Genomic DNA, 17995 nt, shown 5'->3' with positions numbered 1-17995 from the left:
GGATACCAATTGTGGAACATGCTGATGTGCTTTTACCATACTCTCTGTCTCTTCAGCTAAGGACCTGCAGACTTAAGAGCTGTATTCAAATGTTTCTGCTGTATGCCAATAGCATTTATATCACCTCTCAGGAACTTTATTTTGCTTTTTCATCTGGTATTTTAGAGCTTTAATTGAGCCCCTGCTTTAAATGATGAAATTCTATGCCTTTATGATTTTTGAAGTTATTTTTATGAATGGAAACTATATGAACTTACTGGAAAATCCTCTTAAAGATTTCTTAAATTCAGACAAAAAAATGGAAAGCCCCCCTCCCATTCAAATCCATATATCAAAAAAGGTGAACAAATGAATTGTGCAAAACATTTTTATGGACTACGTCTACGTTCTATTCTGTTTACTGGTGACAATGTTTCTTAATTTTTTTTTTTCTGCTTCTGATTTACTCCAGATATGAAATTGCAGTCAAAGCCAAAAAGTGGAGGAAAGTCAAGGAGGTAAAATATATTGGTTAATGCTTTTCTTTATTTTAAGTGACAAAAGCAATAGTGCCTGGAGTTGAGGCATTTGGTGGTCCTTCCGTATGCTTTTTGTTTTGTGCATTTGTAACTAGTTACTGTATTCAATTAAACATTTTGTTACTATTGCTTATAAAGAAGTACAGGAGAAAATCTGTTACTTTTATTGAAGTAATTTTGCCAATTTTTTACTATTTTATCTCAATTACATCTGATTCTTACAGTTAAAAGTAAAAAGTGAAAGCAGAAGCAAGATGTAAACTACAATTCTACAGTAAACCAAATGAAACAACAAGACTGGGAATAGGATTCTGCTATTGCAGACTTCATCACACAAACAGTGGATCACCTCATCTTAAATATTGCTGTTCAGTGAACATTGCCTAAGAGAACAGTGGAATTGCCTGTGTTTGAACTGGTTACTGGTCTCTAGCCAAACAAACAGTGATGGGTTGGGTCACTTTAAAATGGAGATGAAGGTGAAGCTTTTAAAAATTCTTGGTGAACAGGCATTTGTCTCTACCACAATAGATTGCTGGTCATCCCTTGGAAAATTTTACATTGGGATGACCTGTTCATTGAATTGATAATCTTTAGAGAGGAAGTCTATTTGTCTGGCCTTAAGACTGAAGGGCTCCTACACATTTGTTCTTGCATCAGTTCTCAAAAAATTTTCAAAATAGAGCTTGCCATCAGACAAAAGATTGTTAGAACAACAACAGATAATGATTCCAACTTTAGCTGGGCAGCTTGTTCTTGCGGAATATTCCCTCAAGAGTGTTCTGAGGCCGCAGTCCACTTCCTTTCCTATTCATCCTGATGTTAAGATTCTCACAGACATTTGGGAGTCATTGAAGGGCTCCTTCAAATTCGCCAAGGCCATGTCTCTGCTCTATCTGATGGCAGCCACTTTTCACCAGTAGAGTGGATTTCATCCTCAAGCACCTTTTGGTCTCGGCGGCTGTTGGACTTAAAGTAGCAACAGCTTCTTCCTTTGTGGCTAGGGCTTGTCATTTCAAGCTACACCATGATCCTGACACTACTGTGATCCAGGATCTTGACTTCCTGGTTTTGGGAGTGGACTACATGGTGGCTTCCTTGTATGACATACTGAAAATGTTTTGTAAGCATTCAACCTATTCTATTTCAGTGAGTAGGATGCTGCAGATCCGGCAATGGTCCAACAATTCATCCTTGAAGGCAACTTTGAGCAAGTTGCTTTTTCAGGGGCAGCTTTTGTTTGACGAAGGTCTGAATGTTATCATGGCCAGAGTGCTGGATCGCAGGCCCAAGTCTTACCTGTTAATAGGTCCTGGCCCTGCAGGGGTTTGAGGCGCCCTAATTTTCATCCCTTCAGGAGTTCCTGTCAGTAATTTGGAGCCTTTTCTTTGCAGCACTCTGCTCCAGCTGCCAGGCTGAATTTAGAGGCTCTCGTCATTGGCCATCCTCAGGGAACCATTCTGGGGTACCCACTAAGAAGGAATTCTAATGCCAGACCTGTGGTCACCCACGGTTTGGGGGTGGCTCTCGGCTCTTCTGGCAGAACGGCAGGCCATCACCTTGGACTGTCGAGTCCTGGAGGTTCTTAGGTACGGCTATAAGCTGTACTTTCATTGTCCCCTGGCGGATCATTTCCTGATTTCCCCAGTGGGATGGCCATAACAGGAGGCTCAGGTGGAGGCAATGATCCGCAGGTTGCTGGACATTATGGCCATAGAACCCATTCTGGAGCAATTGATATACTTCTTTGTATATAGGTTCCGAAGATTGGAAGCTGATCCTGGACTTTCATGCAGTCAATGTGGCACTGAGAATGACTTGCTTCAGAATAGAGCCAGTACATTCAGTTATCGCCTCGGTGGCTCCGGCAGAGTTTCTGGCCTCCTTGGATTTGACAGAGGAATATCTCCATATTCCCGTATTATCCCAGGACAAGCAGGCAGCATATTCTCAACATGTGGGCGACGTCACCGATGGAGCCCCGCAGTGGACAGCCTCACAAGCAGATTTGCTTGAAGATCTTTTAAGAGCTTACAAGTGCTGCACTGCGCATGTGCGAGTGCCTTCCCGCCTGAGTTAGGGCACGCGTCTCATGTGAGGTACCTCAGTTCAACATTTTCCGCGGAGCTGAAAAGTCCTCTTCACTTCAGCTTTGCAGCTCTTCGTTGCCTTCTTGCACTGGGCTTTGTTATTTTCTCTTAGTCACTGTGCCCGCGCGTCTTTTATCTTAAAAAAAAAAAAAAGTTTTCTAAACTTGCTTTTATTTCGGCCGGCAGCTCTTGGGCCTAGGCCTGGCCGCTAAGCCTCATTCTTTCACCGGTCTCTCTCTTTTCTATGTCCCAGCATCTTACCAGGTTCAAAAAGTGTAGCCAGTGTGGCAAGGTAGGTTCAAAAAGTGTAGCCAGTGCGGCAAGGTAATTTCAGTCACCGACCCTCATCGCTGGTGTATTGTTTGCCTGGGTCCCGAACATTGCCCCGTGTTCCGCCACTTATTTTTGTCAAATGGGATGATCAGTGACACTCAGAAAAGCACACAGACAATATAAAAGCATAAATAATAACACTTTATTATACTTATATATAATAATTAAATAACGTATCCCAGGCAACGACCAGTCCTTCACAATTGGGAATCCATGCAATTGATAGGTGGGTGGACAGGGGAGACTATCCGTTTAGACGTCTTGGATTCTGTCCCTGTAGACGTCTTGGATTCTAATGTTAGGGGCAGAGTTCTGTTCTTATATAGTTCATAGTAATACAGCTGATCCTGCAGTAATCAGCGTCCTTCACTACGATTCAGGCATACCCGGTCCTGGTCTTTTGTTCTTGTATTTTGACAACACCCAGGTCAGGATGTCAGAAGGAGGTGTTGCAGAAAACCGGCTTCCCAGCTGGTTTCACTCTCCCTTTGATGTTGTTTGGGCAATACTCAGGTCAAGGAGGTCAGAATGTCAGATAAGCAGACTTGTGGATTCATGTCAGTAGTATGCTGAGTTTCAGTTACCCCCCTGGCCAGTCCCTTTGATGTTGTTTGGGCAACACTCAGGTCAAGGAGGTCAGAATGTCAGATTTACTGTCCTTTTGATGTTGTCAAGGTAACACTAAGATCAAGGAGGTTAGATAAGCAGACTTGAGGAGACATGTCACGTAGTATGCTGAGTTCATTTACCCCCTGGCCCTAGGCATAACAGTCCACCCCTGGATCCTTAAGTCTGCACCTCCGAATAAAAAGTCATCCGCATAAAGGGAGAGAGTGTCCGTTTGTATACACAATAGGTAAACCCACAATTTAGAGTAAGGAATGAAGAAACACCTTTTGTGCTGTAGCCCTCCCTCTAATAAAAGCATCCCACCAAGGGTGTGCAGTGGTAGCTTCAATGTGATCTGTCACAGAATGCAAGTACATTGCTGATTTGCTTTATTTAGGATTGCTATATTTTGCATGGCTTTCTTTATAGATGGCAATAAAATACATCGGCAAAAGAAAAATTAATATTTACATTTGATATACACATACTGAAAAGGGAGCTTGAATAGCATGAATCACAAGTTTAACAGTACTGCTAGCAACAAAAACATTTTTATGTGATATTTCTTGTATAAAGATATAACCTTGCGGTGGAATAGTCCATTGGCACAAATTGTTATCTATTTGTTGCCCATGATAAGTGGGAAACCCTAATTGGGGTCCCAATGTCAAAGGCATCACCGTAAAAGGACACATTGTTTTATTTCAAAATTACACCATTTTCTATCTAAGGGTACAGAATGTGATGTGGTTTTAAATCAATGAGATAAAGTTAATTCTTTGTGATATCATTGACGACATGTAACATTAATTGATCATATTGTAGTGTTAGTTCATAATTATGTACAGTATTTGGCACCCATTCACCTTCCCATCTAAATACATCTGCTACTCTGGAGCCAAAATATGCTTGTTTGCCAGCCAGTATTTCAGAAACAATAGTATTTACTATACCTCAGGTTCTACATTTAGGTAAATTATTTCCTTATGTTCTAAACCTGGTATTCTTGCATTCCCTAATATTTCTTGCTAATTAGGCATTTTACTTGAAAGTATCACATATAGGGAATCATGGAAATTAATAATCTTATTAATATTATATTTGTGCTCTTACTCATGGCTTACATACTTTTAGGGTAGCTTCATATTCACCATCGCTCACTGCAGTTATCTGGTATCCCGTTTTTCTTAGCAGCTTTGGTTAGGGTCTGGCTATGCTCCAGTTTCAATAGGCTTGCTATGCCACTCACATGCCTTCACTCACTTAAGAGTCAAGTGCACCACCCCCAGAGACCAGCCCTAATGTGAAGTGGCAGGATATAGGCTCACTTCTATTCCCAAGTCGGTGCCACATAATAGCGTCATGGCACGGCACTGTATGTCTGGTTGCGTGTCATCATCTTCTTGATCTGGTGAAATTTTCTCTTAACCCAGCATGTCAGCCAAATCATCAGAATAAGAGAGCAGAGCTGACCAATTTTATCACAAAAGGATGAAAGTCTATATGGAATAACATTTCCCAGTACGTGATTTTCCAAGGAAAATATTTCATCATGACTGTTTAGCTTCAATGCTTTAGTTACAATAAGCACCCCTAGTGGTATACGAGAAGATAAAAAAAAAAAAGAAAAACCACTTTATGTACAGAATGTGATAACATGTGACACAATACTGGTGTGTAAGGTAGTATTTGTTTGAGATAAGAGAAACAACACTAATGCACTTAAAGGTATTCTGTAGGACATTCAGAAAATACACCTTTTATGTTCTGGACCTAATTATTATGTCACTTAAAAGAGACCATAAACACGTACTGATGGTAATACCAAAATAACTTATGTCAGAGATGTGCACTGCACTGTTTATACCTGGTAAGTTAAATAAAGAGAGACCATTTTTAGCAAATATCAAATATCAATGAGCACCATTTTACCAGGTATAAAGCTTTCTAATATTTTTTTTTTTTTCATATATCCTCTTATAATATAACCCCTAACTAAATTATCATTGGGCTGTATGAGCCATAGCATAAAATCATTGTGAGCATGGTTTTCATAAGAAACTTTCTTGTAGGGGGGGATCTTTTTTGTAAAGGGATATGGTACCATTTGGACTAATAGAAGGGGGGTGAAACTCTGGAAATGGCCATGTTTATTGTATTGTGCGATGTTTATTGAGGTACCCCATAAGCTAAAACAGACAACACATAACAGAAACAGACAAACACAGAGCTCCGGCATGCTTTCTTCCATCAGTAATGATTCAGGGTTGAATTTAATCTGTAAATAAGCACACTATTAATCAAAAGAATCATAAACAAATTTGGTATCCATTGGATTCCCACTATCAGGTCACAGTGCTGGAAGTATTTTAAATATGGCACCGTGAAATTGGTTCTCCTGACCATGTCTGGCTACTAAGCTTCTAAAAGAAAGAGAGATAGAAACTTAAGTTAATTGCTCTATAGAAAGCTGGTCTTCTTTCTATCTTCTTCCATTTCAAAGCTCTGTCACACAATCATAAGAGAATGCAAGCAGGGACGCTTTAATCTATAAAACATACAAGAGAGGTTTACGTGCAGGTACAGTGGTTCACAATGTTAGTGTTTGAGGTAAAAGACACATTTGCAAAATCACTTGGAGTGCAACTTCCTTATACTATCTAACAAAACTTTATACATTATAAAGGTCACTTAGTAATATTTCTACTTTTTTATTGTCCAACCTACCCCATATGTTACCCCAGATGTGAAATATGTTGCCTCCAGAATCCAAAAAGGCCCAAGTCTGTTTTTTACTTTGGGGAGAAGGGAAGTTTACAATTTTCTGTTTAACTTTCTCTATCACCTCTCGGCATCCTTTTGTCCACTTTCTGCTATAATCTTGTGATAAAAAGTGGGACTATAAGTATTTTTGTGGTAGTCTGGTATATGTATATTGCCTCCCTTGCCAAGTGAATGCAAATTGTTCTGGACATTGCTCCACTATATGAATAGTAAAAAATGTATTGGTTCATGTTTACAATTTAAGTGGAGATCGGTACTACTATTGGTTTGGATAATTTCCCCACCACCACTGATCTCATAGGAATGTCTGGCAATTTACTAAAACCATAGATTCCATCGGAAAGCTGTAATGTTAACCCTTTTAGGATATCTAGCCCTATTATATTTTAAGGAATCCCATAGATTAATACATTATATTCCCAAATTGGTAATTGTCCAAATGCATAGATTTTTTTTTCAGTCCTCTACTTTTGTACATTCCCCATAATATCCCTGTATCTTTTCCATCTATTTCTTCCCTCTTTACACCATGTTTTATTAATGCCAAAAACATATTCCTCCGAGACACCCTCTTAGCCCTGTTTGAATTGGATTGTCCTTTTCTCTTTTTATCAAAAGTATTTTGAGGTCCCCAGTCCCCCCGATCTCCTAACTGTCGGACCACTTCTAAGGCTTCCAAAATAGTCCTGTCTATTTGATTGATCAACAAAGTTATCATTACCTGTTTGTATGCCAGTGCAGCATACTTGATAATTTTATTTCTCATTGACACTGTAAAAGGTAATGACATATATGTGTCAGCGTGACCTATTACTAAGGCTGCCTTCATAGCCTCCTCCTTAATTCTCATTTGAGCATCTTTTAATGTATACCAAATTTTATCATTTGAGGGCCAATCAGATTCAAGTGGATATCGCCTCGTGACACCCCTACTAATTATCTCTAATAAAGACCATTGGGCATTTTTTGCAGGATAAGGATCCTCCCGTAACGCATTTTGTACTGCTACTTCTTGACTAATTTGAACAAATTTAGGGGCATCTGTGGCATCCAACATAATCCCTGCTGCGCCCAGCTCCTGCACCCGAATTACCCATTGTATTAGTGGTTCCCCAGGCTGCTGTGTAAAGCGTGCCATCGTATCCATGACTTCCTGTGGAGTAACATCCTCCATAACATTATTTCTAGTCAGATTTTCTCCTGTCTGCAGTTTTCCCTGTAATCTTTGTCTCCTCACAGGCTTGGCTTCTAAACTTTCTGCCTGTTCTCCTTCAACACATATATCCTCCTCACTGTTATTAGAATTTGAATCCCAAATATCCCCATCCCGTTTGTTTGGATTCCAATCATCCGGCAGATGATAAATTAAGATTTTAACTTTTCTGTAACTCACTTTCCGCCTCCGTTTCTTATATTTATATTGTGCACATTGCACAGCTTTCTTTCCTGTTACATTTTGATAGGTGTCTACCTTATCCATTAACAACTTATTCTGACATTGTAGCATTTTAATGGCATGCTGTTGATTATACCTTTTCTTTTCCAGCTCTCCTAATTGCAATTGTAATTCCTGTTTAGCTTCATGCAAATTCCTCCAGTCTGACAAAATCATCCTTCCTTGTCTAGAAATTCCTTCTTGCTCTTCTCCTTTTGAGATTTTCACCTTTTGTAAGGAGGCACATAATTCATGTGGATCCCCACTTCCAAAAGTACAGGATTCACATAATCCTGCTTCTACAGACCACTCAGTGGCTATTAATTTACCTATACTGTCATTCCAATCTGGAACGGAGGAATTGGGAGCCTGCTCCTCAACCCCTTGTTTTCTGGGCAGCTTTTCTGACCACATTGATCACCCCACTTCTGGTACCAATATGTTCCGCCACTTATTTCTGTCAAATGGGATGATCAGTGACACTCAGAAAAGCACACAGACAATATAAAAGCATAAACAATAACACTTTATTATACTTATATATAATAATTAAATAACTTCACCGTATCCCAGGCAACGACCAGTCCTTCACAATTGGGAATCCATGCAATTGATAGGTGGGTGGACACGGGAGACTATCCCTTTAGACGTCTTGGATTCTGTCCCTGTAGACGTCTTGGATTCTAATGTTAGGGGCAGAGTTCTGTTCTTATATAGTTCATAGTAATACAGCTGATCCTGCAGTAATCAGCATCCTTCACTACGATTCATGCATACCCGGTCCTGGTCTTTTGTTCTTGTGTTTTGACAACACCCAGGTCAGGATGTCAGAAGGAGGTGTTGCAGAAAACCGGCTTCCCAGCTGGTTTCACTCTCCCTTTGATGTTGTTTGGGCAATACTCAGGTCAAGGAGGTCAGAATGTCAGATAAGCAGACTTGTGGATTCATGTCAGTAGTATGCTGAGTTTCAGTTACCCCCCTGGCCAGTCCCTTTGATGTTGTTTGGGCAACACTCAGGTCAAGGAGGTCAGAATGTCAGATTTACTGTCCTTTTGATGTTGTCAAGGTAACACTAAGGTCAAGGAGGTTAGATAAGCAGACTTGAGGAGACATGTCACGTAGTATGCCGAGTTCATTTACTCCCTGGCCCTAGGCATAACACCCCGACACTTGTTCGCGCTGTGCTACCTTTCAACCTCGAGCCCTTTGCAGACGCCGTGCTAAAATTCTTCAACTATTTGGCACTATGGAGCTGAGAGGGTCTCGACCTCGTCTTCGGGGATGGCCTCGACTTCCAAGACCTCGACCCTGACACCCGTGGTTGCCTCGACCAAGACCTCGACAACTTCGACATGAAAGGCCTTGGCTGCAGTCCCTTCTAAGTCTTCATCTGTGGGTAAGTCTCCTGTTTCTCCTTCAGGTATCCTTCCTAAGAAGCCTCCAGAGTCTCAGGCATCCCAGGCCATGTTTACGGTCCTGCCAGCCTCTACGAGACCTCCAGCTAAGCATGCCTCCAAACATAGGTAATACTCATCCTTGAGGTCGCCCTCTTTGGAGCGCACTGCTGCACCTTCGAGACCTGTTCCTTTCGTCTCGGTGCCTATGTTCGAGGACATATTGAAAGCCATTCTGATCACTCAGATTTCCTCGGTCATGGCTCAACTTCTCTCGGCCTCAACCCTGCTTCCTACGAACCAGCCTGAGCCGCCTCCTGAAGCACCTCGAGGCAAGCCTCAGAAGTCTCGTCGCTTATCATCCAGTGACTCTTCACCTCCTCCTGGGACAGAGTCTCCTGAACCTTGATTGAGGCATCACTCGAGGCATTCGAGGCATCTTGCTACCAAGCAGAGTCAGGACTCTTCTTTCAAGCACAAGGGCTCTCCTCCTCCCAGTACTGAGTCTTCTATGCCTTTTTTTATCAAAGGCCGTCGAGACTCCTTCAAAACCTAAGCATAAGTCTCGGTCTCGCAAAGCTTCTACACCTGCTGCTTCACCTCGAAGTCCATTCAGGTCGAAGACTCCTCCATCGAGACCGCCTCCGAGGGAGATTTTTCCTCCTGCCTCGGCCCATTCTGTTCCTCAGACCCCAAGGACTTCACCATCGAGGCTTCTCAAGCGCAAACACTCTCTGACTCCTCCTATTGCAGGTAGTGGAGCTTCCTCGGTGACCATGATACTGGACTCTGAGCCTCTTTCTCAATATTCCAGAGAGGCTTCTCCCTCCTATTCTGCGGCTCCTAAGTCTCGCTCTCCTTCTCCGGAGGAACTGTCTACCTCCAAGTCTGCCTCATTTACAAAATTTGTCTTTGACATGGGGAAAGCTCTTCAGCTGATCTCCACTCTGACTCTAAGTACACTCCTGAGTACTTAGCTGACATGGAGTTACCTCATCCACCCAAGGAGACATTGAGGCTTCCCATGACTCCTGTCTTAAAACAAACTTTCCTTAGGAATATGGAAACTGCTTACTCTATCACAGCTATACCTTCTAAACTGGAGTCCAGGTATCACACCGTCCCTTGTAAGGGGTTTGAGAAATCCCAATTATCTCGCCAGTCCTTAGTTGTGGAATCTTCCTTAAAGAAAGCTCAACCATCTAAAATCTATGCTGCGGTTCCTCCAAGCAGGGAGGGCCATACCATGGACAAGTTTAGCCGTAGGCTCTATCAAAATTCCATGATAGCCAATAGAATTCTCAACTACAATTACATTTTCACTGCTTATTTTAATCACTTCCTCAAAATAATACCTAAGTTTTTCCTGGCTCTTGAGGAGCAGTGTCTTCCTGAGTTCAAACAAATTATTTGTATTCTGTCACAACTTTGACTGGTGATAAAAATGGTGAAGTCAACTTCCAGTGGGCAGAATAGAAGTCTGATGGAGGGAGACTCAGACTGAGAATGTCAAAAAGACTGAGCTGGTTTAGACGCAGCAGTAGTCTGAGGTTTATGCTGCCGTTGCTGCTGCAGTGGACGTCTAGGCAGAGGTCTGGAGAAAGCTGGTGTCGTTTTTTGAGGATAACGACATGGTGGAAGCTTGTAAGGCCGAGCAGGAGGAGGCTTCGGTCAAATCAAGGAGGCAAAGGAGCGCTCATGCTTGGAGAGAGGCTTAGTAGCAGCCTCGATGGAATCATCAAACAGTTCAGTCCCTTGGCAAGGTAAGTTCGCCAGACGATCCTGTAAATTAGGGTCCATGTCCACTATGTGGAGCCAAGCGATGCGATGCATAGCCACCACAAAGGCAGAAACTCTGGATGAGAACTCAAAGGCATCGTATGTGGCTTGCAGAACCTGGGCTGGGTGATCAACTTCAGGAAGCATCACCTTGAGTGAACGCAGGTCTTGGAATTCCTGGGATTCGTTTTCATATGGGTCAGAACAAGGTGCATCAGGAGAAGTTGCGCCAGGTGATCAGGAATTTCCTGGTCACTCTGGTTCCGATGACCTGGCAGTATCTCCAGGTTCTGAGGACCATAGTGGCAATGATCGATGTTGTTCCTTGGGCCAGGGCCCATTTGCACCTGCTGCATAATGCCCTGGTTTCACGCTGGAGTCCATCAAGCCCAGTAGCCCGTTCTCATGGTGGCCAATCCAGGCATATTATGTCAATCGTCAGACTCTGGAGCCTGGGGATTAGTCCCTGTCCCAGTGAGTGTTCAACTGCATAGTGGTGCGCTGGAGTAACCCCACGTTTGGCCTCCTGGCATTGGCAACCAACATGAAAGTAACTCGGTTCTTCAGTTGACGTTGCGAAGCTGGTGACAAAGGCTTGGATGCTCTGGTTCAGTCCTGGTTGCGGGAAGGTTTTCTGTATGTCTTCCCTCTATGACAGGCCAGCTGTTGAGTAGGATATCAACCCACAGGGTCTGTTGATCCTCGTCGTGCCTTACTGGCCGAGATATCCATGATATACCACCCTGGTTAGACTTCAGAGGATCAGGGGTTGGCTTTCTTGTCTTCCTGCACTGCAGGATTTGTACTACTTTTGTCTTTTGGCATGGCTATTGAGTGTGCGGCCTTAGTTAGCTGTGGCTATTCATTGGCCATTGGTGACACTCTTCTCCACAGCAGGAAGAAGTCCACCATGGATGCCTATGCTAAGGCTTGGAGATTTTCTCAGGTGCAGTGCATTCAGAAACTCAAGGATCTGTCTCTCACATTGGTTCCTCGGATTATGGAATTCCTTCCGGATGGCCTGACCGTGTCTTCTCTCCGAGGCCAGATTTTCTGTCTCTCTTGTTGGGACATGTCCTCCTGAGGGGCTCCCTGGCCACTCAACTGGATGTCGTCTGTTTTATGTGGAGCACTCTGAGGTTTCGGCCTCCATTTTGGCTTTCCTGTCCTACTGGGAATCTAAATTTGGTTCTCCGGTCTCTGGTTCATCTTCCATATGAGCCTCTGGGGCAGGCTTCCGTGATGGAACTTCTGTTCAAGACTGTTTGTTTTTCTTGTGGCCATCACCTCTCTGCCCACAGGGTTTCTGAACTTCAGGCTACGCACTGTTCCTTAATTTCTTCTGAAAGTGGTTTCGTCTTTCCACGTTAACCAGGAGGTCAACTTCCTGCTTTTGTTTCCTCAGGTTCCAGAGAGCTTGACAGAGTGTTGCGGTCCTTAGACATGCTTAAGATCCTGTAACGGTGCCTGGAAGTTCCGTATGAGTTTCGTCTCTCCAGTCATCTTTTGTTCTGGCATGTCCTGCCCACAAGGGCAGGTCAGTTTCCAAGGCCATAATTTCCAGATATATCTGTTCAGCCATCTCCTCAGCTACATAGTGGCTGGTAAGCAGCCCCCCCCCCCATCTCCCTTTTGGTATAGGCTCTCTCTCTTTCTCTATATTAACAAATAACCCTTCTCACAAAAAATAGTGCACTGAATGAGGACTTCACTGTACAACAGAGGTTTTGAGGCATGAATTGTAGTAGGTGTTTTATAGTGATTTGTGGTCACTGAATTCAAAACACCTTAATTTTTCAATATAACCTTCTGATTTCTGGCAAAAGAGCATTATAATGCAAAAATGAACATTTTCGCTATATTTTCTAATGCTTGGAATAAATGCTATAATAATCTCTGAAATATTAAAACAGTTTGCCTCAAATTAGATTTTTAAGCTAAAGTATTAATTTGAATGATGTAATAATGTGCTATATAATTAAATTATTATGGATGAGGTGGCGGAGCTGGAATATGCAGTTCTCTATAGGCCTATTGCATCATCAGCAATGGGCTATACAATATTGCATCATCAGCAATTTTTCCAAGCTTCATCAGCAAAGTTGAGATTAAATCATTGATTTTGTATCAGGGTTTTGCTTCTTAGTTATCAAGTTGTTGCTTTTGAAATGTTTTAGTTGTTTTGTTAGTTTAATGTCAAGATAGTGTGCAAACCAACCTGTTGTCTTATGTTACATCTGTGGGGAGTATACAGTTAAGTCTCAGAAGAGAAATATGACTCCACTCATAAGGAACGCCTATGAACTCTATTTTGGCTGCAAAACTGGAGATCAAGATAAGCTTTGGGCACCTCACGTTTTTTGTAAATCTTGTGCCAACAACCTTGGAGGGAACAGAAGGACCATTGCACAGATTATTTCTGCTTAACAAAAGTGTCTGTCTGGATTTTCTTCAAAGCCAAGAGTCAAATTCAATATCCTAATCTTGAATCTGCAATATGAACTGTGCCTCATGATGACAATCTTCCAATTCCAAAACCACCTGGAACTTATACATTGGTTTTGGAAGAAGATTCTGAAGCATTTGCAGATGACTCTATGGAACTGGAATCCAAAAATGATCCTGAGTTCTTGATTTCAAGTTCAGGTGAGCCTCACTTAATAACTTGAACAAACAAAAAGTCACTCCATATGTATTAATCAGAAAAAAAAAATCTAAAAATGTTCTTCTTTACTGTTTTTAGGAACTGTGCTCAGACATGAAGGCTATAAAACCGCCTCATCACCCAATCATTGCATAGTTCAATACAGTGTCAGAAGAATGGTATATCTCTCTCTAGTTGATTACGCAAAACCAAACAGGTTATAGCTTTATCATTTTGGGTATGAAACTCTAAAAAGAATAAAACTTAGCTTTAGAGAATCGCTGGTTCCGATGTGCATGTTTCGATATTGCGTCAGGGAACCGAAAAGCCACTGCTGAACTCTTTCAAAAAAGTGGGCAATGAAGTCTCTTAAGACAAATAAAGTTAAAATCCAGCATTACTTTATTTATACACAATTGTTAAAACCAACACATCTTTACTAACCTAAAGTTACATCCTGACTTCAAAAGGAAAAAAGGAACTCACCATATATTGTTAGAACTCTGGTGCTAACTACAAAAATTCTTACCTCCTCATTATCCAGCGGCCAAAAGAATGCCGGTGGACAGGCCTGTTTTAAACCCCAGCTAATTGACGCCCCAAGATGACATCAGCGCGATACAGACTCCTCCCCATTCCAACCAAGCACATACACTGAAACTACTGGTCCCACAAAGGACAAACTACAAAAGTTCTCAAACTGCCAGCAGAATATTAAGCCTGGCAAGTCAAACTTTGGAACGTAAAAATTATTCACCAAATGCAGAATGTTATAACAAAGGGGAGCCTACCATTAAACCTAACCTAAACCCATAACTAAAAGGAAACAACAAAAATCAAAATCGGAAAAAATCAAACATCAAAAAAACCCTCCGGAGGGTAGTTTAAAGGAAAGCCCACCATTCACTGTCACTATTTAACCCATTGGGTGCCAAAGTTCCCAACTTGAAAATCCAGGCTTGTTCTTTGGAGTACAATCTAGCTTTAAGATCGCCTCCTCGTGGTAACCTAGGGACTTCCAAGATGGAAAAACATAGAGCGGACACTGAGTGTTTTTCATCCAGCCAATGTTTGGTAAGAGGGGCCTCTAACACTTCTTTAGTTATTCTGCTAATGTGCTCACCAATTCTGCTGCGAATGGATCTAATTGTATGTCCCACATATAACAGCTGACATGGGCACTGACTGTACCACATATACTACTCCTTTAGTACTGCAATCAGTAGCGGTTTGTTTTTTCTGACACTGTATTGAACTATGCAATGATTGGGTGGTGAGGCGGTTTTATAGCCTTCATGTCTCTGAGCACAGTTCCTAAAAACAGTAAAGAAGAACATTTTTGATTTTTTTTTTTTTTCTGATTAATACATATGGAGTGACAATTTTTGTTTGTTTATGTCTCTTTTATCACTCAACAGCTTAGTACTGTGTGAGTTATATTGCCTCTCTTTTTGTTTTTTTCACTTAATAACTTGGGCAGAATTAATTACCTCCTTCAAGATCTTACTTTATCTAAGAGACAAGCCAAACTTTTAGACTCCAGGCTTTGTCAGTGGAATCTCTTGGTTCCTGAGACCAACATACCCGTGTTCCGAAATCGTCATAAGGCCCTCGTGGAACATTTCTCTATGACAGACTCATTGACATTTTGTCATGATGTAAATGGATTATTCCAAGCATTTGGTCAAAGTCATGACCCTAATGAATGGCGCTTGTTCATTGATGCATCAAAGCTAAGTCTGTAAATGTATATCCATCTATTCCTATTGGTCACGCATGAAGGAAACATGATAATTTGCAGCTCCTCTTAGATCATATTAAGTACAGCGAGTGCAAGTGGCAGATTTGTGCTGATCTGAAGGTTATTACATTGTTACTTAATCTGCAGTTGGGCTACACAAAGTACTGCTGTTTTATCTGGGAGTGGAATAGCTGAGACAGAGGATCCCATTACATTATTAAAGACTGGCCACTTCATAATAATTTGGATCCTGCTGGAAGAAAAATTGTAATTTACCATCCTCTTGTCGATCCAAAACAAATGCTACTGCCACCTCTTCACATAAAGCTAGGACTTATGAAGAACTTTGTTAAAGCTATGAACAAGGAAGGTGAAGGATTTCACTATTCACATGAAAAATTTCCTTTCATAAGTGCTCAGAAGTTAAAGGAAGGCATTTTTGTGGGGCCACAAATAAGAGAATTGTTGAGAGATAGGCACTTTGATGAAGTCTTGCAAGGACATGAGCAAAGTGCATTGATAGCATTGAAGAATGTAATTGAGAATTTTCTGAGGAATAGGAAGGCACTAGACTATGTCTAAATGGTGGAGACGATGCTTAAAGCATTCTGTGATTTCAAATGCAACATGTCACTAAAAATTCATTTTCTCTGCTCGCATCTGGATTTTCCCCCCAATAATCTCGGTAGTGTTGATGATGAGCACAGGGAAAGGTTTCACCAGGACATTGCTACAATGGAGAAACAATATTAGGACAGATGGAATTCATCAATGCTGTCTGACTAATTAGAGATGCTCCTAATCTCATTTATAAACGCATAAAACTTAAATGGTTAAAATGGTTGCATGTATGTTTGATAGTCCAGTAGTGCTTAGATGGTGACTCAAGCTGTGAAGAACTAAGACCAGTACTGGGCAGACTTGCACAGTCTCTTATATGGCAGTTTGATTTAGACTGGGCCAGAGAGGGCTTCAGCAGAAAGTCCAGTAATGTAGAACATGAGGACAGTGCTGGGCAGACTTTTATGGTCTGTGTGTCCCAGAAGTGCCAAAGAGAGACAATTTAATCATGAATTAATAATGAGTGTGATTACTGGGCAGACCTGTTCAGGTCTTTATCTGCTGTCATTTACTATGTTAATTAAGTTTTTCTGCTAAAAAGAGAGAGAGCAAATTTTATGACAGATTTTTTTGAATTCTAGGACATCTAGTAACTCCTTCCAGACTCTTCCAAGCATTAATCAACATCATACAGTACAACGACCATTATCCAGAACCTGTGGGAAAACAGAGCTGAAACCATCAAATAAAGAAAGCCTAAAACAGGTCAATTAAACTGTTTAAATCTGTTTTATAATTCATGAATCTTATTATTAAATTAAATCTAGATTAGACTATTATAATCTAACTTGGGCCTGTCAAACAGCTCTTGCAAAATACTACATCTAGGTTAATTCTCTCTCAAAATCTAAGTTCAACAGTATCTCCTTACTGGTGAAAGCCTAAATTCAATTAAAAACATTTAGGTCTTACTTTTTTAATTTTTGTATGGCTTAGGTCAGGGGTGTCAAACTCAATCACATTAAGGGTCCGAAATCCAAAACACAGGCTAAGTCGCGGGCCAGATCCCACCCAATCTCCGCAGACCATGCCCAATCTCCACCCCTGACTCCACCCCCATAATAATACTAATTATAATACAATTTTTTCCATTCATTTTTCATATACAGTAGTACCTTGGATTACGAGTATAATCCGTTCCAGGAGCATGCACGTAATCCAAAATGCTCGTTTATCAAAGCGAGTTTCCCCATAGGAAATAAAGGAAACTCACTTTGATGCGTTCCCCCCCCCAAGAACTGGCATTGCTCCCCTCGAAGGCCCCCCCCCCTGCGATCAGGCACCCCCCCTGTGATCCGGCACCTCCCCTGCCTCGAACCGGCACCCCCCCGCCATGATCCGACCACACCCCCCTGACACAATCCGCCCCCCCCCGACACGATTGGGCACCCCCCGACATGATCCGACATCCCCCTACACGATCCGACATCCCCCCGACACAATTGGGCACCCCCTCGCAGCTTCTTACCCTCATCTGGTAACTCTAGAAGATCGGACTCCTCGTCTGCTGGGCCTTGAACATCTGAGCATGCTCAAGGCCTGCGAGTTCACGTTCTGAACGTTCAGAACGTGAACTCGCAGGCCTTGAGCATGCTCAGATGCTCAAGGCCCAGCAGACGAGGGCCGATCTTCAAGAGTGCCCAGATGAGGGTAAGAAGCGGCGGGGGGGGGGGGTGCCCAATTGTGTCGGGGGGTGGGGGGTCAGATCGTGGCGGGGGGGTGCCCAATTGTGTCGGGGGGAGGGGGGATCAGATCGTGGCGTGGGGGTGCCGGTTCGAGGCAGGGGGAGGTGCCGGATCGCAGGGGTGGGTGCTGGATTGCGGGGGAGGGGGTGCTCGTAAATCGAGCCATGCTCGGTTTCCGAGGCACCGATTTTGCAAATGTTTTGCTCGTCTTGCAAAACACTCGCAAACCGGTGCACTCATAAACCGAGGTACCACTGTATACACACACAATATAACACAAAATGGTAATGGTTAACCACAAAATTAAACTACACTAAACACATTTTATGCTTCTCAACATTCATTCCTACCAGAACACAGAT

General features: G+C 42.2%; 1 protein-coding gene across 4 annotated transcripts in view; it reads left to right on the top strand.

The window, feature by feature from the left end:
- Nucleotides 1-17995, top strand: part of KATNAL2 (katanin catalytic subunit A1 like 2) — a 152533-nt gene that overhangs the window by 22393 nt on the left and 112145 nt on the right. For all 4 annotated transcript variants that reach the window (XM_033934923.1, XM_033934930.1, XM_033934914.1 and 1 more), the window contains exons 4-5: nucleotides 452-497; nucleotides 16530-16653. In XM_033934923.1, the coding sequence (XP_033790814.1) occupies nucleotides 452-497; nucleotides 16530-16653 (170 nt within the window). The remainder of the gene's footprint in view (nucleotides 1-451; nucleotides 498-16529; nucleotides 16654-17995) is intronic.

The sequence above is a fragment of the Geotrypetes seraphini genome, chromosome 1 (assembly GCF_902459505.1).
Source record: "Geotrypetes seraphini chromosome 1, aGeoSer1.1, whole genome shotgun sequence".
Taxonomy (NCBI): domain Eukaryota; kingdom Metazoa; phylum Chordata; class Amphibia; order Gymnophiona; family Dermophiidae; genus Geotrypetes; species Geotrypetes seraphini.
Note: the sequence above shows the minus strand (reverse complement) of the source record. Positions and strands in the feature narration are given on the sequence as shown.